General features: G+C 62.3%; 1 protein-coding gene across 1 annotated transcript in view; it reads right to left on the bottom strand.

Annotated features, from left to right (window-relative positions):
* Positions 1 to 930: 930 nt before the first annotated feature.
* Positions 931 to 21,457, bottom strand: part of IGFN1 (immunoglobulin like and fibronectin type III domain containing 1) — a 34,405-nt gene continuing 13,878 nt past the window's right edge. Inside the window, exons 12-27 of the mRNA XM_072831552.1 lie at positions 18,264 to 20,990; positions 17,496 to 17,843; positions 17,093 to 17,195; positions 14,754 to 16,612; positions 12,930 to 14,699; positions 12,477 to 12,601; positions 11,725 to 11,866; positions 10,635 to 10,934; positions 9,895 to 10,194; positions 9,254 to 9,427; positions 8,175 to 8,303; positions 5,950 to 6,252; positions 4,917 to 5,005; positions 3,938 to 4,133; positions 3,213 to 3,512; positions 931 to 2,535 (exon numbers count right to left, since the gene is read on the bottom strand). Of these exons, the coding sequence (XP_072687653.1) occupies positions 2,159 to 2,535; positions 3,213 to 3,512; positions 3,938 to 4,133; positions 4,917 to 5,005; positions 5,950 to 6,252; positions 8,175 to 8,303; positions 9,254 to 9,427; positions 9,895 to 10,194; positions 10,635 to 10,934; positions 11,725 to 11,866; positions 12,477 to 12,601; positions 12,930 to 14,699; positions 14,754 to 16,612; positions 17,093 to 17,195; positions 17,496 to 17,843; positions 18,264 to 20,990 (9,242 nt within the window). The 3' untranslated portion in view covers positions 931 to 2,158. The remainder of the gene's footprint in view (positions 2,536 to 3,212; positions 3,513 to 3,937; positions 4,134 to 4,916; positions 5,006 to 5,949; positions 6,253 to 8,174; positions 8,304 to 9,253; positions 9,428 to 9,894; positions 10,195 to 10,634; positions 10,935 to 11,724; positions 11,867 to 12,476; positions 12,602 to 12,929; positions 14,700 to 14,753; positions 16,613 to 17,092; positions 17,196 to 17,495; positions 17,844 to 18,263; positions 20,991 to 21,457) is intronic.

The following is a 21,457-nucleotide window of genomic DNA, read 5'->3' as shown; positions in this document are numbered from 1 at the left end:
AGTCATCTAGTCCATGCCCCTGCCTCTGGAGGTCCTCCGTCTATTTTGGGTGGACAGTTCTCTCTCGAATCCGGAAAGCTTTCCCTGGCTTACGTATTCCCAAGCCTCAGGAAGGTGTCTTGGGCATCTCCCCTCTCATCCCTCCCCCTGCATCTGATCCGCAGTTGGGCATGAGAGGAGATGGGGAAGCACAGGCTGGAGCCCAGCACTGGGAATGCAAAGCAGAGCTGTCGGGCCACCTGCTGGGCCTTGGGGCCGACCCACCTGCCCCCCCGGGACAGGATGGGGCTCAGCCTCCCTGGGGCTCCCTCCTTCCTTCTCACCCCCGGGAACTCTGGAGTGTTTCCTGGGAGCCTGGGAGGTTCAGGACCCGTGTCTGGAGAATGAGGGAGGGTGAGAGTTTCTGCAGGAGGCCACGTCGAGGCCCTTCTGTGCAAAGGGAGGCAACCCATCATGTGTGTGACACAGGGCAGCGGGGACTGTGGAGAAGGTGAGGAGGGACCCACAGAGCCCTGAACGAGACACAAATCCCCATGCACCTGGGGGTTCCTCTCAGCACCTTCCGACAGGGGCCCCAGGTCACATCCTGGAGTAGGATTTCCCCAGTGCAGACTCTTCCCGGCCCCAGGAAGGACAGGCAAAGGGCGGCTCTGTGCAGCCCTGGCTCCGTGTTCCCCACACGATGACACCAGGAAAGCCTCTTGCTCTGTTGCTCACAGGATTTTGGCCGGAGGAGCGTGGGGCACGTGGGTGAGGAGTGAGGGGAGGTCTCTCCATCACACAGACCCTCTAACCCCATTCTGATTCTCTGCCCTGGGAAGCTGAGGCGCAGAATCCACCCATCCTCCCAGCCGGGGCCTGGAACGAAGGCTCTGCCTCCAACACACCAACTCCACAGTCGTTGCAAATGACAGGCTCACGTTAGCCTAATGTTTTAATGGCGAAAAGCACAGAAAGCAGCCCCCCTGCACCCCCCGATGTCCTGGCCCTCACGCAGATGACCTCCTCGTTCCTCCCTCCTCTATTCACGGCAGGCCCAGCTCTTTCTGCTCTCCCTCCAGGAACCTGCGTCCAGAAAACGAGGACTTGGCCTTCCTCTTGCAGACAGGTTGTCTCTGGGTGTCCCGAAGTGGAGAAGAAAGGCGCCACGTGGTGAGAGTGGAGGAGGTTCACCGTCATCTGTCCAGGGACCTGGCTTGGGGTGGAGAGGCTGAATGGCCCCCATCTTCCCCAGGTGTCCCCCATCTGTTAGGACTAGCTCTCTGGGCCAGTGCAGGTGTCAGGAGGGAGGTTTTGGGGATCTGTCCTCGTGCCACGGCTGTGGAGCCAGGTGGGGCTATCCCTGGGGGAGGTGACACTGGGAGCTGGATCATGCGACACACAGAGCCCCAGGCTATCCGGCCGGTCCTGGGGGAGCCGCTGCCCTCCCACCCCCAGCCCGTGGTGAAGCTCACACAGCAACAAGGTCGGCCCAGGGGCTCCGCCAGCAGGCACCGTGGCTTCAAATGCAGAGACCCCGCTTGCTCGCCGAGCTCGGACAAGTTCCTTCCCTGACGACCACCCCCAAACACAGGACTAGGTGTGTGCACACACGGGGGGCACTTATGGAGTGGCTCCCGGGGCCCCTGGCATAGGTGCCGCAGACAGAAAAGGGGCTCCGGTTGGTGAACCCGGTTTTTCCACAAAGGTTAACTCTGAATAATTTAAAATGTTTGCTTTGTTCTCTATTCAAAACACAAGGTGTTTAATTACTATCAAGGAAAAACATCCTCTTACTGACAAGTGTTACTGCTTTACTGACGAGGGCACTAGCGGTAGGGAAGCCAGCGAGGCCTCCTGAGCACTCCGGTCCGGGTCTGCGTGTTCCCGAAGGTGTAACACAGGCCCTTGGTCTCCCATCGTGAGAGGTGCCGCGGGCCGCCCGGGGGCCTGGGGGGCGGGGGGGGCGCATACACGGTCCCGCCGGCCGAGAGCTGGTGCTCCGCGGTCTAGGGCGACGTTGCACCTTGCAGGTGGGCAAATCACGGGCCCAGGAGGGCGAGCGCCGTCCAGCTTAAGTCACAGAGTTGCTGTAGCGCCTCGGCGGCTAGAGGACCTCAGTATCCCGACCTCCAGGCCGACCACCCTGAGGGGACCGGGAGGGCTCCCAGGCGGGGGGCTACTCCTCCGACCCTCCTTCCTCCTCCTCCTCCTCCTCTTCCTCACGACCCACGACGATGAGGGTGGCGGTGCTGACGGCCTGGCCCAGCGCGTTCTCGGCCACGGCCTTGTACTGGCCGCCGTCCCTGAGGGAGACGCTGGGGATGACGAGGGAGCACACGCCCAGCACGTCGGTGCTGTACGCTGTGGGGTGGCCCGCCAGGCTCTGGTCGTCCTTGAACCAGGTGACGTGGGGCCGGGGCCAGCCCTGCACGGCGCAGCTCATGCAGCACTCGCAGCCCTGCGGCAGCAGGTGAGTCCGCAGGCCCACCAGGAAGCGGGGCTTCTGGCTCAGGTCGGGCTCCCGGTGGCCTGGAGCCTTCACCGTGAACTTGTCTGTGGCGGAGAGCAGGTGAGAGAGAGAGAGGGTGAGCGGGCGACAAGGGCCGGCCGGGGCGGGCGGCGGGCAGCAAGCTCCTCGTCCCAAAGTTCCAAAGCACTTTCTGGGACTTTCTGCCACAATCTTACCTGTAAATTTAGCTCCCGTGGTTCAACTCACTTTTTTATCCTTTTCTTATAATACATTTTGGATTTTTTTTTTTTACACTACAAGCTAACACCCATTTCACTGTGGCCAGACCGTGTAAGAAAGTCCAAAGGGGAAGGAATAAAAACCAAGCCTAACTTCCCTGCCTGTCAATGACCAGAGCTAACCTTTAGGGGTGGAGCCTTCCAGACATCTTTGTGTTTTAGAAATATGGAATCATACATTCCGTTTTATAATCCGCCTTTTCCAGTGACTGTTTTGAAGGCCCACATCTATTTGACTGTAAAATATGCTTGGTTTTCAGAGAAACATCAACCTCATTGCCATACGGCCTGCCGCTCATCTGAGACCCCACCCAAAGGCAGGCGCCCTGGACAGGCGGACCCCACAGCCCTCTGCTGTCTCCCGACGCCCCCCCCAACCCGGGTCAGGGCCGCCCTGCAGGGTGGGCAGGGCCACAGGTCCCGGCCGCTGGCTGGTCAAGGGGCCAGCGACACGCGGGCCACCCCTCAGCCCCCAAGCTCACCCCGATGGCGGGGGATGCGCCAGGGCTCGCTGGTGTCCGAGGGCAGGCTGGCCCCCAGCTCGTTCTTGGCCACCACCCGGAAGTGGTACTCGTGGCCGGGGAGCACGCCCAGGAAGGTGTAGTGGTTGGTGTGCACGCGGTCGGCTGCCTGCTGCCAGCGCCCGCGCGCCGACGAGCGCATCAGGACCTCGTAGTACAGGGGGTCCTCCCCGGCCTCATCTGGGGAGGCCTCCCACTCGGCCGTCACCGTCCCAGGCACGTTCTCCTGCAGGCGGATGGGTCCAGGCGCCCTCGGGCACGCTGCACGGGAAAGCAACGGGGGCTAAGTTTGGGGGGGACCCCGCAGGGCCCTCCCCCAGGTCCTCAAGTGCAGGCAGCGGGAGCCAGACTGTCCGCCGGGGCTCGACAGTTGCCTCTAGAGCAGGGGGAACCTCGCCCTGGCTCGTGTCTGTACCCTAGAATCTCCTCCGGGGAGAGGCCGTGGCGTAACCATCCCTAAGGTCCTGGGGCAGAGCGATGGACCCCTCACCCCGCCCAGACCCCCAGTCTCTGCCTGTCCTGTCTCTCCTCTAGCGCTTCGGAAGGGCTGGTGGCAGCGTCACCGTGTATTCCCAGGCAGCAGAGGGTAGCTGAGGCCTGTGACCAGGCCGGAGGGGGAGCCCTGCGCCTCGGTGAAGGGGTGAGGGGCAGGCGGGCACCGGGAGCCCCGCCCAGGCCGGCCTCACCTGCCACCCTGAGGGAGAAGCGGTAGGTAGCCTCCTCGCCCTGCAGGCTCCTCAGCACCACGGTGTAGAGGCCGCTGTCGGAGAGGCTGGCCGCAGGAATCAGCAGCTGGGTGAGGCCCTCCTTGGTGGAGGTCACATTTCTTTTAGGCAAGGGCAGGCCATCCTTCAGCCAGGTGACCTCAGGTATGGGTGCGGCCTGGGACACGAGAGCAAACGGGGGTCAGGAGGGGAAGCTCTGGGAGCGATGCACGTGAGCTGGGCCTAGGGTGTAAGTGGGGGGAAGGGAACTCCCAGGGGAGAGGCCGCTTGAGAGCGGCTGGTGCAGGAGGCGGGGTGGAGCAAGCAGGAAAGGGAGTCAGCAGCCCCCACTCCCCGCGAGACTCCCGGGGCCTGGGCGCACTGGCGTCAAGCGGACGCCGCGGTCACTCCGCCCACAGGATTGTTCTGAGGACGGAAGAATCTAAGGACACATGGGAGGCACAGGGCACGGGGTCGGGGAGCTCTCAGGGTGTGTTAGATTCTCGTCCCCATCACTGCCCTTAGTGTGGTCTCGTGGTCAAGAACAGGTCATTTAGAGTAACTTCTGAGTGAGTCAAGCTCCGCCGCCTAGGAGTTCCCACTCAGATGATGATGATGATTTTAATAATAATAATAATAATTAATAGATGACACAAACGGGGTGTCTGCCGTATGCCAGGCACTACTTACGTGCCCTCCATGTATTAAGTCCCTGAATCCTCAGAAAAATCCTTGGAGATATGTTACTATTATCCCCATTTGATGGATGAGGAAGTTGGAGCCCGGAGAGGGTAAGGTATTTGTCCCTCGAGCGAGGGAATGATGCTGCTAGGTCCCACCCCGGGCCGCCGGCTGGAGACCCAAAGGACAGGCGGCGAGCGGTGAGCGAGCGAGAGCCACAGGGCCGAGTCCGGCTCCCTGGGCCCCTGCGGGCCCCCTCCCTCCTCCCCATCAGAAATACCTCAAAGGAGATAGGCACACGAACAGTGTCCCCAGCTCTGACCATCCGCGAGTCCTTTGTGCCGGAGTCCATGAGGAACTTGGGACGGACTGGAACACAGAAGACGGGGCGTCACCTCCCGCCACGCTTGGGCCCCAGCCCCGGGGCTCCCACAAGGCCAAGCTGGAGGGGCGTGTCTGGGCCAGACTGGCTGATGTAGAGATCCACGGAGGGTGGGGGTGGGCCCTCCGGAGGATTTGCAGAGGGGAGCTGGGAGGAGAATCCTGGGGCACAGCGGGGGAGCTGCAGGAGCTGGGGGGCGTGCTAGCTGGGAAGGAAGGGGAGCTGAGAAGGGAAGCCCTCAAGGGGCCGGTGAGGGTTGGGCCAGAACAGAGGACAGTGCAAAAGTCGTCGGACTCTGGTTTTGCAGGTGAGAAAACACTGATCTGAGGCAGGAAGTGACAGGCTGGAGACCACATCAGGTCGGGGGCAGAGCCAGGACGAGGTTCCAGGATTGCTTGCCTCTCTTATTGTTACTATGGCAACTAGGGCCTGTTGGGATGACGGCCCAGGCCACCCTGGGTCGAAGGTTTGCTGCTTCCAAGCAATTAAATCCAAGGGAAAAGACGATCCATCTTTGGATAACAGGGAGCTGGGTGTCCTCTACTCTGAACATGAACCGTGGGTGCGGAGCAGCACTTACACCTTCTTAGGTCACGCTTCGGAAGCAGCAAAGAATCCTGCGGGGAGTCACCTCTTTAAATCCTGGCTCTGCCACATACCAGTGGTGTGACCCAGAGCAGAGCACCTTTGACCTCAGCTTCCCTATCTGGAAACTGGGGGTGCAAACATCAACCTCGTAGGATTTTCACGAGTCGTAAGGAGATAACGTTTCTGAATGGGCCTGCCTGGTCCAGCGCCTGGCTCCTAACGGCTGCTTGGGAAACAGCACGTCATTACACCCGGGAAGGGGATCCTGACTCAGCAGGTGCATAGCTGTGGCTCAGAGGTCCCTCTCAGGAAGGGCCTGCAGCAAGGAGGAGATGGCACTCACCGGTCACCGGCATGGCTTGCACTACTGTGTCCAGGGCCGTGGGCTGGCCGCGGCCCCCGTCGTTAACTGCTGTCACCCTTACGAAGTAGCCCTCTTGGGGCCGAAGCCCTTTGACTGTGAAGGTGGTGGCTGGCACGGTGCCCGGGTGGCACGGGCTCCACTGCAGACCATCTGAGCCTCGCAGCTCCACCACGTACCCCTGGGCTGCATCCCCATCCTGAGCATCCGGCGGGGCCCAGCTCAAGGTGATGCTGGTGTGCGACGTGTCTGTGACTTGCAGCTCCCTCACGGGCCCAGGGACTCCTGGCCAGGCACCATGGGGATGTTAGGGATGGCATCGCCCTCTCTCGAGGGAGGCCACTCAGTGTGGCTGTTCATTAGCTTTCCTGTGGGAGGCTGGGAATTTCTTTCGCTTATGGCTTCTGCCTCTAGACTTCCCGAAAGCACCTACCTGGAACCAGATCCTACTCTAGCCTCTACTCTGCCTCCTCTGGGTACCACAGATCCCAGCCCACCTGCTCCAGAAGGTTTCCCCGCACTCAGTCCCCTCCTCCACCCACCTGTCAACCCACTACCCCGAACGACCCTTCTGTAATTCCTGAAATCTGGCACCTTAGTTGATGACTGCCTGGGCTCCAAAATCCCTGAAGACTAGAATTCTGGATCTTTTGATTCTAAGCTCTAAGTTAGTCAAGACTGCCCTTTGGACACTCGTCCGTACTTAGTCTTCACCTGTTAAGTGGGAGAGATGGTAACACCCAAGGGGGGCTGGGAACAAAGCTGTGAGGTGTGTAGACGGCTCTGTCAAGTGCAGACGAGTCTCCTCAGGCTGCTTGCACCCCGGAATCATGTGGGGAGCTTTAAAAACACCAGTGCCTAGGTCTCATCCCCGGAGACGTGGGGGGCAGCCCAGGCAGCAGGATTTGTAAGCACTGCCTGGGTGTTTCTAAATTTAGGCAAGGGCAGTGTCTTCCCAAACTTTAATTTGCTCATGAATCAGCCCGGGGATTGGGTTAAGACTACGGGTCCTAATTCAGAAGGCCTGGGGGAGGCCTGAGATTCAGCATTCCTGAGAAGCCCCCAGTAAGGCTGCCGGTCCTGGGGTCATGCTCAGCAGCAAGGGTCTAGGAAATGTCACGACCGGGGTGGCTACTGTGGGACGCTGCTGCTGCTGCTGCTCCCTCCGTTCCCCATCAAGGGCAAGAGCAAGGGAGGGAGAGGTGGATAAACTAGGACGGGGCTGGTCCGCTTGCAAGGAATAAAATGCATGTGTCCGCTTTCCCCTCTCCATCCCACACGCTGGCCCTTCTAGGACTGAAACTTAGATGCCAGTCTATCCACTCAACTTGTACAACGTTCTACGTTTGCCAGATCCATTCCAGCGGCCCGGACACCCGCAGTGCGCCAGGCCCTGGAGGAAGACAACGGTGCTCCCAGGGGCTGACCCCGTGGCCCATCCAGCGTGCTGCCCCCGGGATGGCTCCTTGTTAGCGGGCTTAAAAGGGCTCATGAGATAAGAGGCTCTTGACAGGCATACAGAGCAGCGTTTCCTAAGGTGTATGCCTCGGAATGAGGCTTTTTTTTTTTTATATAGGTATTTTGTAGAAACGTTATTCTCTACTCAAATTCGGGAAGTTTGGCTCAAAGGAGGACAGGCCCCTTTCCCGTAGGCCCTGCCAACGTCATGAGCTGGGTGCTGTAAGCATCTTGCGGCACAGGTCGCTGTTTGTGCTGTTCCCAACACGGCTTAGACAGCCGCCCGTGCCTGGATGTGTGAAACCGCAGGGAGGGAAGCAGAGACCGGGATTTATTCACTTACTTCCGGGCACGATGTTAGCCATCGTGATGGTCATGAGCAAACATCTGGTGTAGAGTCAATGGTGAGGTTCCAGCGCCCCCACAGTCATGACAAGTCCCCCCTTGGGCGGATGGGTGGTTATACAATAGGAACAGGTGGGCCAGCTCCAGGACTGAGGGGCCCAGGGGCCCAACAGTGAGTAACCTTGGGAAGGGCTGCTTCTAATCCCCACCGCTTGGCCTCTGGGCCTATTGATCTCGAGCCCCCCTGGGCCCCTAAAATAGGTCTCAGCCCAGAAGCCTTCCAGCCTTCCTGACCGTTTCCTTCAGGGCTGGCCCTGACCTACCTCCAGCCCCCGTCCTGTCCCACGGGCTCCAGAGCTCTCCCCAGCTCCCCCCACCCCCACCTGGGGTGGTGCTCTACTTACTCATGGGGTCCCGAGCGAAGACGGCATCCGACGGGGGCCCAGGCTCTCCGGGGCCGGCGGGCGACACAGCCGTGACCCGGAACTCGTACTGACAGCCCTGCCGCACGTCCGTCACCGTCCACCTCCTCTCTGCGGGAAGCCCACCCGCATTAGTCCCACCCTGAAGCACCAGGCGACGGGCAGGCAGGTGGCTCGTGCCTCCAAGCTCTGGAGAAGACCAAGCTCAGGGCTAACACATCCTCTCTACAGCCCGGCCGGTGGGTCGGGGTGACTCGGTTGTCTCCGGGGTAAAAAGATCACCGCTCAGGGCATCAGAGGCCCCAGCCCCGGTCCGGCTGTGCCGCTACCTTGCTGGGCAGGCTGACAGGTGCCTTAACCTCTGCGGCTCTCTCTGCCTTGCAGGCTTATCCCTGTTGCTATAAATCTGTGTAGATCAATAAAGGAGACAGGATGACCGGGACGCTGGGAGAATGCCCTTAGGTAACTGCCGTCTTGCCAGAGACGCAGGTCCTGAGGTCCTGAGGGGCACGGCCCTGGCTCGAAACCCGGCCTCCTGACAAGCTGCTCAGGGCTTCGAACCTGTTCTCTCTCCTGCAAACATAGGCTTGGACTTTTCTGAGTCCTTGCTCATCCCGGAAAGAACTTGGAAACTGTAGGGAAGTTGGTACCACGGGGACGCGCCTCCTCATGTCATGGATGAGAAAGGGAAGATGTGGCTTCCATCCCAACCCCTCGGTTAGACTGGGGTTTCCTAACCTTGGCGCTGTTAGCATTTGTGGCCAGATAACTCTTGGTTTGGAGCCACGGGGATGCGGACAGCAGCGTGGCCCGTGACTCGCAGGATGTTTAGCAGCATCTCTGGCCTCTTCACACTGCCCCCCATCTCGCCAGCCGCAGTTATGACAGCCAGACACTGCCAGGCGATTGCCAAATGTCCCCAGGGTTGAAGCCCCCCAAGCGAGACCCCGTGTACTAAAGGCATCAGGGATGGAGATGCCACAGGACCCTGGAGCCAGGAGGTCATCTAGGGAAGCCCTGGAGCCGGGGACAACGTGGAGCACCGGTTCAGGCCCACTCACCAGGCACGGGCTGGGCATTCACCGCCGTCCAGGTGTTGCTTCCCTTCTTGCGCTTCTCGATGAGGTAGCCCAGGATGTGGGCGCTGCCAGGGCCCCGAGGTGCCGTCCATGTCAGCGTGATGCCCTGGCTGGAGGCTGCCTGGATGGCCGGGGCCGAGGGCGGCCTCGGGAGAGCTGGCGGGCAGAGAAGGCGCAGGTCAGCCAGCGGCTGGGGAAAAGTGCCAGCTCACGGCGAGGTCCCCGGGGACAGGGAGTGGGGCATCTGGGAGCAGCCACACTGTCGGGGAGGCTCAGGGGGCACCAGGGGGCTGAGCCTGCCTGCCCTAGGACGCGTTCTGCTGGTGGCCCAGGAGCCTAGAGGCAGCCCTGAGGCCCCTTGGGCTCGAGTCCCCTGATAGGTGCTCCAGATGGAGAGCACCTGATGGAGGACGGTGCTGCCCCCCCCCCAGGTTCCGACATGCCGCCCCTGCTCCCACAGAGCCACAGCTGGGAGAAGAGCCCATAAACCTTGCTTCCTGATCACCCGCCAACCCCCAAAGGAAGCTGACGTAAGGAGTGTCCGCAGTGACCCCCAGCGTCTGGGGCAGGCCTGCCCGCCCTCTGCGCAGTGGAGAGCCCGGGGCCAGGGCCCGTCCTCTTACCCTCAGGGGCCACCAGCACCTCCGCGGACTCCAGGGCCTCCCCAGCCCCCTCAGAGGTCACAGCCCGCACTCGGAAGGTGTACTTCTTGCCCTGCTCCACGTGGGTATCGGTGAAGGTGGTGCTGTCTGCGGGGGGCTCGCCCACCTTCAGCCAGGTGCTCCTGCCAGCTTGCCGCCTCTCCACCACGTAGCGCTCCAGGGCCTGGCCCCCGTCGTCCCGCGGGGGCCTCCAGTGGAGGCAGACACCAGCCCCGTGGCGATCCTGTACCTCGAGGGGACCTTGTGGGGGCTGGGGCTTGTCTGGGGGCCCACCGAGAGGAGCACAAGAGAACGGGGGTCAAGGGAGCTGGAGGGCCGTGATGCTGGACGTCCCCCCTCATCAGCGGGTAAGCCTGCCTTGGGGTAGGATGCCCGGGAGCCTCGGGGTTACCTGCGGAATGCCCCGGTCTCCGCCCCCAACTGCACACAGGTGCCCGCAGAGGCGACACGGGACGCACCCCTGTGCTGTCCAGGGACCCGCTCAGCCCTCTGGCCACGAGCCGTCCTACGCTGCTGGCGCCCCTCAAGGCTGGGGACCCCATCCCACCCCCACCACTCCCGCGGGCCCGCTGTGTTAGCTCCTCTCCTGAGGGGGGGACAAGGTGCGGGAGGCTGGGACCGTCAGCAGCATGCGTGTGCGGGGTGGAGCAGGGGGGCACCCTCCGCGGGGAGAAGGCTGGGGAGAAGGCTGGGGCTGGCACCTATAACCTGCAGGGTGACCTCCGCCCGCGTGGAGCCTCCCTCGCTGCTCAGTGTCACGCTGTACCGGCCGCCGTCCTTCCTGCCGGCGCTGGGGAGGCACAGCCGGGTGAAGCCGTCCCCCAAGGCCACCTGGGGCCCCCTGCCGCTGCCGCCCGCCACCTCCACTCCGTCCTTTTTCCAGGCAGCCTGGACTGGGAGGTGGCTCTGGAAGGGGATCTTCACGGTCACCGGCTTCCCGGCCTTGACCACCAGTGGCTCTCTCAGGCTCTCTGTCACGTCAGGAGCAATGACAGGGCGATCTAGAGACACAGCAGGCAGGGGAGTCAAAGGCAGCTGGGGCTCTGTGCCGGGGGGGGGGGGGGGGTGGGCAAGCGGACCCAGAGAAGGAAGCACAGGCTGAGAGCAAAGACGCCCCCCGACAGAAGCACCGACCAGGGCCTGAGTGGGCTTCACCTGCAGCAGGAGGGACCAGGGCTGGACCCCTGCCGCCCCACCCAGGACTTCCTGACAGGGACTAGGGAGGAGACGGTTGGCTTTCTCAAATCACCTTCGGGGACTGAGGATAAGATTAGGCACCCAGAGCCGGTGAGCCCACAGCCGGTGGGGGGGGGGGGGTTGGGGGGGCGGGGCACCTGGGGCAGGGCACCTGGGGCAGAGGCCTGGGGTTGGGGGACCTGGGGCGGGGCACCTGGGGCAGAGGCCTGGGGTTGGGGGACCTGGGGTGGGAGGCCTGGGGTTGGGGCACCTGGGGTGGGGCACCTGGGGCAGAGGCCTGGGGTTGGGGGACCTGGGGTGGGAGGCCTGGGGTTGGGGGACCTGGGGCGGGGCACCTGGGGCAGAGGCCTGGGGTTGGGGGACCTGGGGTGGGAGGCCTGGGGTTGGGGGACCTGGGGTGGGGCACCTGGGGCAGAGGCCTGGGGTTGGGGGACCTGGGGTGGGAGGCCTGGGGTTGGGGGACCTGGGGCGGGGCACCTGGGGCAGAGGCCTGGGGTTATGGCGCCTGGGGTGGGAGGCCTGGGGTTGGGGCGCTTGGAGCAGGAGGCCTGGGGCGGGGGCACCCGGGGCAGGGTCCCGGGCAGGAGGCCTCACCGTGGACACGCAGGGTGGCCTCGCTCCGCTGGCTGCCGGCCACGAAGGCGTACTTCCCCGCCTGAGTCCCCTGCGCGCGGGGAATGCGGAGCCTGCGCGTGAGACCTTCTTCCTCAAAGGTGACTCCGTCCTGGGAGCCGAGCTGCCAACCAAGGGCACGGAGGAGCCCGTCACCCGGCCCTGCCCAGGCCCTAACCGGTGGGCCAGGAACAGCCAGGGCCACGGCAGGTGGGGGACGTGGCCCAGCCTGGGACGGTGCCGCTCTGCGCCCACCCGCAAGCCGCACAGCTGGGGAGCCCGTCCCGCGGGGCGCCAGGGCCCGTGCTCCGACCCCCGTGACGCCCACCCTCCTGGGAGGATGTGCGGGGAAGAGCGCGGAGGTGGCGGCCGTATGACACCTCGAAGGACAGTAGATTCCAACGGGTGTTGGGACGGGACATGCATTTTTGATGGGGGGCACAGGAGGGGGCTGGGGGGCGAGTGGGGGCACACCCGCTAAACACCTACCCCGGCTACTTAGGCTTCTCCCGCGGTCAGGGCTTCAGTAAAATGAAGAACGAGAACTTTCTCACAAAGTCCCGACCCCCTAACTCTTCGCTGCTTTAGGGCCCGACCCCGACCCCCTCCCCCACCCCTGACCCCCTTCTCCCCACCCAGCCCCCCACCCAGTGCCCCCCTACCCCGCCAGCACCCTCTTCCCCCCAGCACCCCCCTCCCCATGCACCCCGGTGAGCAGGGCAGGGGGGCAGTACCTTGACTCCATCTTTAAACCAGGCCCCGGGGCCCAGGTCGCGGGTGAGGGTGCAGGAGAGCACAGCAGGCGCCCCGTGCTGCACTTCCGTGTCAGTCAGGCCCCGAGAGAAGTGGCCCAGGGGGCCTGGAGAGACACAGAGGGAGTGTGGGGTCCGGGGACCTCCCCAAGGCCCCCCGCCCAGACCGTGGCCTGCACTGTGCCCGGGGAAGCGCCCACGTCCTGCCCGCAGAACCAGCCCCTCCATTTGCTCAGCAGGGTTTCAGCTGGTGTAGAGGACCCCGGGGTGCAAAGCGGATGAAGGCCCCCTCCCCCCGCCCTCTGAGAGACCCAGAGACCTCTGAGCCTCGCGGCCTGGAGCCCACCTGTACAAGGAGGACGAGGCTGCTCGACCCAGTCATCCCAGTCCCCCCAGACTCCCCCGACTGGAGCCTCTCCCCTGGGAGATACCCACCTCGGGCCTCCGTGGAGAAACCGCCAGTGCCAGGCTTGGATCTGGATCTGGGACTCTGGGTGGCATCCCTCCCCTGGCCAGAGATGTCTGACCTGCCCTCCAGGCCACCTCTCCTGCTGCCAAGATGAGTCGGGGGCTCCCAGCTGCGGTCTCCGGGCAGAGTCACTCCTCGGCTCTCTCTGTCCTCTCCCCACAGCGGCTGCCCCGGGCCTCTGGCCTCCTCTGCTCCCCTTCTCTTGGCTGTTCCAGCCTCCACCTCTGTCTCTCTTTGAGACCAGCTGCTGAGCTGGCCAGGCCTCCTGTCGGACCCGCCTGACTCTCCTGCTCCCCATCCCTCATGTCCCTCCAGAGCCCCAGGACCCTGGGCCTTGTCATTCTCAGCCCCAAGGGATCTGTGATGCCCCAGGGATCCCTGATGCCCCAGGGACCCTCTATCTCCTCTTTGTCCTTTGTCTAGCTGGAAGTCCAGGCTCTGGACGCCCCCTGACCTGTCCATAGAGTCCTTTCTGCCAAAAGTACCATCGAGGCCATTCCAGGCTCCCTGAGGTCCTAGATCCCCAGGTTTTCGGGGGAGGCCATTCTCCCTGTCACTAGAATCCCTCTTATCCAGGACGCCTGAGTCCCCTGGGCCAGTAGACCTGCCCCTTCCAGGACCTGAACCTTTGCTATCCAGGAACCGTGGGCCTTGACACCCGGCAGCCCCTTCTTGGCCCAGAGCACCTTTCCTGCCCCTGGAGCCCTCCAGCCCTTCATGGATCCCGCTGAAAGTGGCATCTTTCTCTTGCAGAGATCTGGAAGCTCTAGAGCCTGGGGCCTGACTCCCAGCACCTGTGCTGCCTGGGCCCAACCCCTGGTCTTCCCCGCCTGGGACCCCAGTGTGGCTTGCCCCTCGCCCACCAGCAGAACCTTCCCCAGGCATCCAGCTGCTGTCCAGAACCTGGCCTGTACCCACTGAGTCCCCCCGTGTCGCTCCCATCCCTCTGCCTCCCACCTCCCCCTGAGGTGCCAGTCCCCCCGGGCCAGCTGCTCTACCCCTGTCTGCTGTCCCTGGGCCTCCTTTCCCGAAGTCCTGCTCATGTCCAGATTCCAGAGCAGCTGCCCCTGCCCAGGTCTCGCCCTCTACTCCCCCCTGACCATCGAGAAACCCAGGAGCCCTCGAACCACCTGCCTTGTCTGCAGACCTGCCCTCCCTGCTGGGAGCCTCTCTGTCCCCACGAGATCCTGGGGTCCCAGCAGCACCTTGCCACTCTCTGACTCCTGATTTTCCCACAGAGCCAACAGCCCCCACTGCCTCAGGAACCCCTGAGGTTCCGGAGCCCCCGAGACCCTTCTTGGAGTCCTGCCCATCTGAAAGAATCTGTGGCCCTCCTTGAACTCCCAGCACGTCTGGGCCCCTTGGGCTGTCCCTACATGTTGTGCCATCTGCAGTGCCCAGCGTTCCAGCCATCCTAGAGCCCATTCCGGGTGCTGCCCCTTTCACGGGTCCCATTCCTCTGGCTTTCTCTGAACCATCCTTGGAGCTTGTGCCACCACCAGACCCCTCTGACGCTGTCCAGTACTTTGACCCGTGCCCTGTGGCTTCCTGGCTTCTGGGTCCACCCTCATATCCCAGTCCAGCCTGTGTGCCTGTTACTCCAAACTTCCCTGACCCATCTCTGTAACCCACCTCACCTTCTGACCCTATTTCTTCAGGTCCTCCTGAGCCTCCCCTATAATCTGCCTCACTTCCTGACCCCAGTCCCCTAGCAGGCCCCAAACCATCCCTATAGCCTGCTTCACTCCCTGACCCAATTACCTGAGAATCCCCCAAGCCATCACCATAACCTGCCTCACCCCCGGACCCGATTCTCCCAGGACCCGTCAAACCACCCTTATAACCTGCTTCACTCCCTATCCCCATTCTCCCAGGACCCCCTAAACCATCCCCATAGCCAGCTTCAGTCCCTGACCCCATTCTCCCAGGACCGCCCAAACCATCCTTATAACCTGCCTCACTGCCCATCCCCATTCTCCCAGGACCCCCCATACCATCCCCATAGCCGGCTTCAGCCCCTGGCCCCATTCTCCCAGGACCCCCCAAACCATCCTTAGAACCTGCCGCTCCCTCTGACCCAATTCTCCCAGGACCCCCTAAACCATCCCCATAGCCGGCTTCAGCCCCTGACCCCATTCTACCAGGACCCCCCAAACCATCCTTAGAACCTGCCACTCCCCCTGACCCCATTCTCCCAGGACCGCCCAAACCATCCTTATAACCTGCCTCACTGCCCATCCCCATTCTCCCAGGACCCCCCATACCATCCCCATAGCCGGCTTCAGCCCCTGGCCCCATTCTCCCAGGACCCTCCAAACCATCCTTAGAACCTGCCTTACCCCCTACTCCCATTCTCCCAGGACCCCCCAAACCATCTCCATAGCCTACCTCAGCCCCTGATCCCATGCTCTCAGGACCCCCAAAACCATCCTTATAACCTGCCTCACCCCCTGACCCCATTTTCCCAGGACCCCCCAAACCATCCTTATAACCTGTCTCACCCCCTGACCCCATTCTCCCAGGACCCCCCAAACCATCCTTATAACCTGCCTTACCCCCTACTCCCATTCTCCCAGGACCCCCCAAACCATCTCCATAGCCTACCTCAGCCCCTGACCCCATGCTCCCAGGACCCCCCAAACCATCCTCATAACCTGACTCACCCCCCATCCCCATTCTCCCAGGACCCCCCAAACCATCCTTAGAACCTGCCTTACCCCCTACTCCCATTCTCCCAGGACCCCCCAAACCATCTCCGCAACCTGCCTCACCCCCCATCCCCATTCTCCCAGGACCCCCCAAACCATCCTTATAACCTGTCTCACCCCCTGAGCCCATTCCCCCAGGACCCTCCAAATCATCCTTAGAACCTGCCTTACCCCCTACTCCCATTCTCCCAGGACCCCCCAAACCATCTCCGTAACCTGCCTCACCCCCCATCCCCATTCTCCCAGGACCCCCAAAACCATCCTTATAACCTGCCTCACCCCCCATCCCCATTCTCCCAGGACCCCCCAAACCATCCTTATAACCTGTCTCACCCCCTGAGCCCATTCTCCCAGGACCCTCCAAACCATCCTTAGAACCTGCCTTACCCCCTACTCCCATTCTCCCAGGACCCCCCAAACCATCTCCATAGCCTACCTCAGCCCCTGACCCCATGCTCCCAGGACCCCCCAAACCATCCTTATAACCTGACTCACCCCTCATCCCCATTCTCCCAGGACCCCCCAAACCATCCTTATAACCTGCCTCACCCCCTGACCCCATTCTCCCAGGACCCCCTAAACCATCCTTATAACCTGCCTCACTGCCCATCCCCATTCTCCCAGGACCCCCCATACCATCTCCATAGCCGGCTTCAGTCCCCGACCCCATTCTCCCAGGACCCCCTAAACCATCTTTATAACCTGCCTCACCCCCCATCCCCATTCTCCCAGGACCCCCCAAACCATCCTTATAAACTGCTTCACCCCCTGACCCCATTCTCCCAGGACCCCCCAAACCATGTTTATAACCTGCTTCACCCGCCATCCCCTCTCTCCCAGGACCCCCGAAACCATCCCCATAACCTGCTTCACCCCCCATCCCCATTCTCCCAGGACCCCCCAAACCATCCTTATACCCTGCTTCACCTCCCATCTCCATTCTCCCAGGACCCCCCAAACCATCCCCATAACTTGCCTCTCCCCCCATCCCCATTCTCCCAGGACCCCCCAAACCATCCTTATAACCTGTCTCACCCCCCATCCCCATTCTCCCAGGACCCTCCAAACCATCCTTATACCCTGCTTCACCTCCCATCTCCATTCTCCCAGGACCCCCCAAACCATCCCCATAACCTGCCTCTCCCCCCATCCCCATTCTCCCAGGACCCCCCAAACCATCCTTATAACCTGCCTCACCCCCCATCCCCATTCTCCCAGGACCCTCCAAACCATCCTTATACCCTGCTTCACCTCCCATCTCCATTCTCCCAGGACCCCCCAAACCATCCCCATAACCTGCCTCTCCCCCCATCCCCATTCTCCCAGGACCCCCCAAACCATCCTTATAACCTGCCTCACCCCCCATCCCCATTCTCCCAGGACCCCCCAAACCATCCTTATAACCTGCCTCACCCCCTGACCCCATTCTCCCAGGACCCCCTAAACCATCCCCATAACCTGCCTCATCCCCTGATCCAGTTCTTCCAGGACCCACCAAACCATCCTTATAACCTGCCTCACCCCCTGACCCCATTCTCCCAGGACCCCCGAAACCATCCCCATAACCTGCTTCACCCCCCATCCCCATTCTCCCAGGACCCCCAAAACCATCCTTATAACCTGCCTCACCCCCTGACTCCATTCTCCCAGGACCCCGTAAACCATCCTTATAACCTGCCTCACCCCCCATCCCCATTCTCCCAGGACCCCCAAAACCATCCCCATAACCTGCTTCACCCCCCATCCCCCTTCTCCCAGGACCCCCCAAACCATCCCCATAACCTGCCTCACCCCCCTTCCCCATTCTCCCAGGACCCCCCAAACCATCCCCATAACCTGCCTCACTGCCCATCCCCATTCTCCCAAGACCCCCCAAGCCATCCTTATAACCTGCCTCACCTCCTATTCCCATTCTCCCAGGACCCCCTAAACCATCCCCATAACCTGCCTCGCCCCCCATCCTCATTCTCCCCGGGCCCCCCAAACCATCCCCATAACCTGCCTCGCCCCCCATCCCCATTCTCCCTGGACCCCCCAAACCATCCTTATAACCTGCCTCACCTTCTATTCCCATTCTCCCAGGACCCCCTAAACCATCCCCATAACCTGCCTTGCCCCCCATCCCCATTCTCCCAGGACCCCCCAAACCATCCTTATAACCTGCCTCACCTTCTATTCCCATTCTCCCAGGCCCCCCCAAACCATCCCCATAACCTGCCTCGCCCCCCATCCCCATTCTCCCAGGACCCCCCAAACCATCCTTATAACCTGCCTCACCTTCTATTCCCATTCTCCCAGGACCCCCCAAACCATCCCCATAACCTGCCTTGCCCCCCATCCCCATTCTCCCAGGACCCCCCAAACCATCCTTATAACCTGCCTCACCTTCTATTCCCATTCTCCCAGGACCCCCCAAACCATCCCCATAACCTGCCTTGCTCCCCATCCCCATTCTCCCAGGACCCCCAAAACCATCCCCATAACCTGCCTCACTGCCCATCCCCATTCTCCCAAGACCCCTCAAGCCATCCTTATCACCTATCTCACCCCCTGGCCCAGTTCTCCCAGGACCCCCCAAACCATCCCTGTGACCTGCTTCCCCCCCTGAGCCCATTCTCTCTGGAGCTCCCCAAGCCTTCCTATGGTCTACCTCGTCTACTGATCCCATTCCCCCAGAACCCCCAATACCAGTCTTATAACCTACCTCGGCGCCTGAACCCCTTCCCCCATGGTCTCCTGAGCTGTCTCTAAAGCCTGCCTCCCCCCCTGGCCCCAGCCCCCCAGACCCAAGCCCTTTTGACCCTCCTCTATAAGCTGTTCCGCTTCCAACTTGCTGAGGCCCTTGAATTCCTGGCCCACCGTAGCCTAGGGTGTCAGCAGACCCATAAGGCCCCTGGCTCCCAGAACCGTCCCCAGCATGAGGAGCGAGTGCCCTGGGGAACCTGGTACCATCCCAATGACCGGCTCCAGTGGCAGAGGCCCTAGTGCCAAGGTCCTTGCTCCCAACCCCATCATTCCCGTCGCCTCCGGCCTTCAGGTACCTCGGATCCGTGGCTCCTGCTTCACCAGAGCCATGCTCGTGGCCTCCTTTTCCAGAGGCCCCTGAGGGTCTGAAGTCCCCATAGTCTCCAGGCTGACTCCCGGGCCTTATTCTTCCAGAGACCCCCGATTCTGCCTCCGCGTGTCCCTCCCCAAGAGCCTCCGTTGTTGCAGAGACCCCATAGCCACCTCCATCCGCAGACCCTGCTGCGCCGGGACTCCCTAGGCCACCCCTGGAATGAAGCCTTCCCCGGGGGCCGCCCTCCCCCGGGCCTCTGGAGGCAGCCTCGGCCTCCGCGGGCATCCCGGAGTCACCCGCGGGCCCTCTGTCAGGGCCACCTGAGCCACTCTGGAGACGAGCAAACCTCCCCGACCCTCTTACTGCAGGCCCATCACTGTCTTTCTTTCCAGACCACGTTCCGCCAGGCACCCCCGAGCCATGCCTGTAACCACCCCCTTCCTCAGACTCTGTTCCCCCAGGTGCCCCAGAGGCAACCCCACGACCCGTGCCATCGGCAGATCCCATTTCCCCCGACACGGCCGAGGCACCGCCGTAGCCAGCGCGGTTTTCAGGGCCTGTTCGCCCAGCATACCCGAAGCCGTCGCCAAACCTCGATTCCATCCCTCCTGGGCCCCCTAAGCCGTCCTTGTCATAGCCTGTCTCACCTCTTTTCCCTCTGGGCATCCCTGATCCGTTCCCGAAATCTGGCCCAGAGCCCATTGCTCCTGGACCTCTCAGTCCGGGGTCTCCTAGGGCCTCCCCAGCCCCCAGAGCCCCCAGGCTTGGAGACCCAACTGGCCTGTGGCCTCTGCTATCCACCCCCTGACCAGACCCCATCAGTCCAGCCTCCTGGGCACCACCTGCCCCACCTTGCCCTTCTCCAGACCCCAACATGCCAGGCCGGTGGGGGGCCCCGCTTTTGCTGAGGCTGGCCCCTGTGTCATCCCAAGGACCTGTGCTCTCAGACTCCATTCTTCCAGCACCCGCTGCTCCCCGCTGACCTGCTGGCCAGCCTTGGGAATACTGGAAGCTTCCAGAGCCACCCCCTGCCTCACCCCAGCCCCCCGCTGTCTCCTGGCCTTCCCTTCCCCCGAGCCCCTGTAGGCCCTTTTCCCAGCCCCCGGGGCCTCCTGGGCCTACAGGGCTGCTCTGGTAGCCGTCCCTCCCGCCCGCTGACCTCCCTGGGCCTTGATCGGCTGCCTGTAGCCACTCCTCAGCTTTGGCCTCAGGCCCCCCTTGTCCCAGGAAGAACTTTCCGCTACCAGGCTTTGAGGGCTCCTGGGAGTTCTTTCCTACAGATCTCTGCCCTCGAGATTCCTCAGGCTCCCACAAGCCCCCTGCTTCCCCATCATCAGCACCTCTGCCTGCCCGAGGGCCCCAGGACGCAGGGCCTAGGCCTATCTTGGAGCTAGAAGCTCTCTCTCCGGGATACGCCCGGGCCCCAGGACCACCTGGCCCACTGCTGTCCCCAGCTCCCGCCGGGCCGGTCCCACTGCCCCACACTGTCCTTGTGGCTCCTTTCTGTCTTTCCCTGCTCGGGTCCCCCCCTCCCTCCACCCCACCCAGGCTCCCTGCCGGCAAAATCTCCATCACTTCCTCTTCTGACCAAGAGCCCCCAGGACCAGACTGGGATCCCCTCGGGGCTGTCTCTCCTCTCCCAGGTCCCAAAGGAGCACTGCAGAGTCGGTCCTGGCCATGCCTGTGCAGGGGACTCCCATGGTCCTCTCTGGACTCCATTCCTTCCCGGCTGCTCTGCAGTCCTCCCACCTGAGGGTGCCTGGACTCGGCCTCCCAGCCTCCTGCCAGCCTCCCGCATCTGTCCCCATCACTGTCTCTGCTGAGATCTTGCTGTTGACCTTCCACGAGGCCCCACCCTGATTCCACGCCCTCTCCCTGTAGATAGGGGCTCCCGGGAAGGCTTCGGCCCCAGCCTCCCTCTGCGTGGAGCTGATTTTCCCCAGAGGGAGTGGCCATGCCTCTGTCTGCTTCCAGAAAGCCCTTTCTGGCCTGCCCAGGGTCCCAGGCTGAGCCATCTGTCCCATCACTCCCTATCAGGGAGTAGCCATGTCCACCGAGGCCACCTGTCTCAGGGCCAGCTGTGAGTGGCAGCCCAGAAGCAGGTCCAGCCCCATTGAGGTAGCCCTCCAGGGGGCCCTGCTCTCTGAGTTCCCCACCCTCGCCACTGAAGCTTCTGGAATCTCCTGCTTCTGAGGCCCGGGCCCTTCGTGCTTGCAGCTGATGGTCAGCCCTTGTGGGCAGAAGGCTTTTATCCTTTCCAGCTTTGGTGAGAGGTCAATGCCCCCATAGAGAGACAAAAGAAAAGACCCGTTAAATCAGGCCAAGGCACCTGTCTGACCCCAACTGCTTTGCATGACCCTTAGTTTCCCCAGTAGAGCAAAGCTGACCATCTCAGAAGGAAGCCAGGGCGTGCCAGCCCATTGATAGATGAATCCTATCAGCACCTCCCCCAGCCCTGTACCCACAACCACCCTGCCCCACTATGTGGCTCATAAGTACTTTTGGAGAAAAATACATAACCTAAAACTCACGAGGTTATCAAACCGCCATGACCAGTTACATGATTTTTAAAAGGTCTGTGTGCCCCACCGTCTGCCTTACAAATGCCCACTTTATAGGTGCCTGGGATGACCTTGAGCCCAAATCCCTAGGGGGGGTTGAGGGAGCTCTTTGGCCTGACCCAGGGACTTCTCGTCCTACTGAACCTGGGCCAAGCCCTGGCCAGGAC

This window comes from Canis lupus, chromosome 6, assembly GCF_048164855.1.
Source record: "Canis lupus baileyi chromosome 6, mCanLup2.hap1, whole genome shotgun sequence".
Classification (NCBI taxonomy): domain Eukaryota; kingdom Metazoa; phylum Chordata; class Mammalia; order Carnivora; family Canidae; genus Canis; species Canis lupus.
This window is presented reverse-complemented; position numbering and strand designations above follow the sequence as displayed.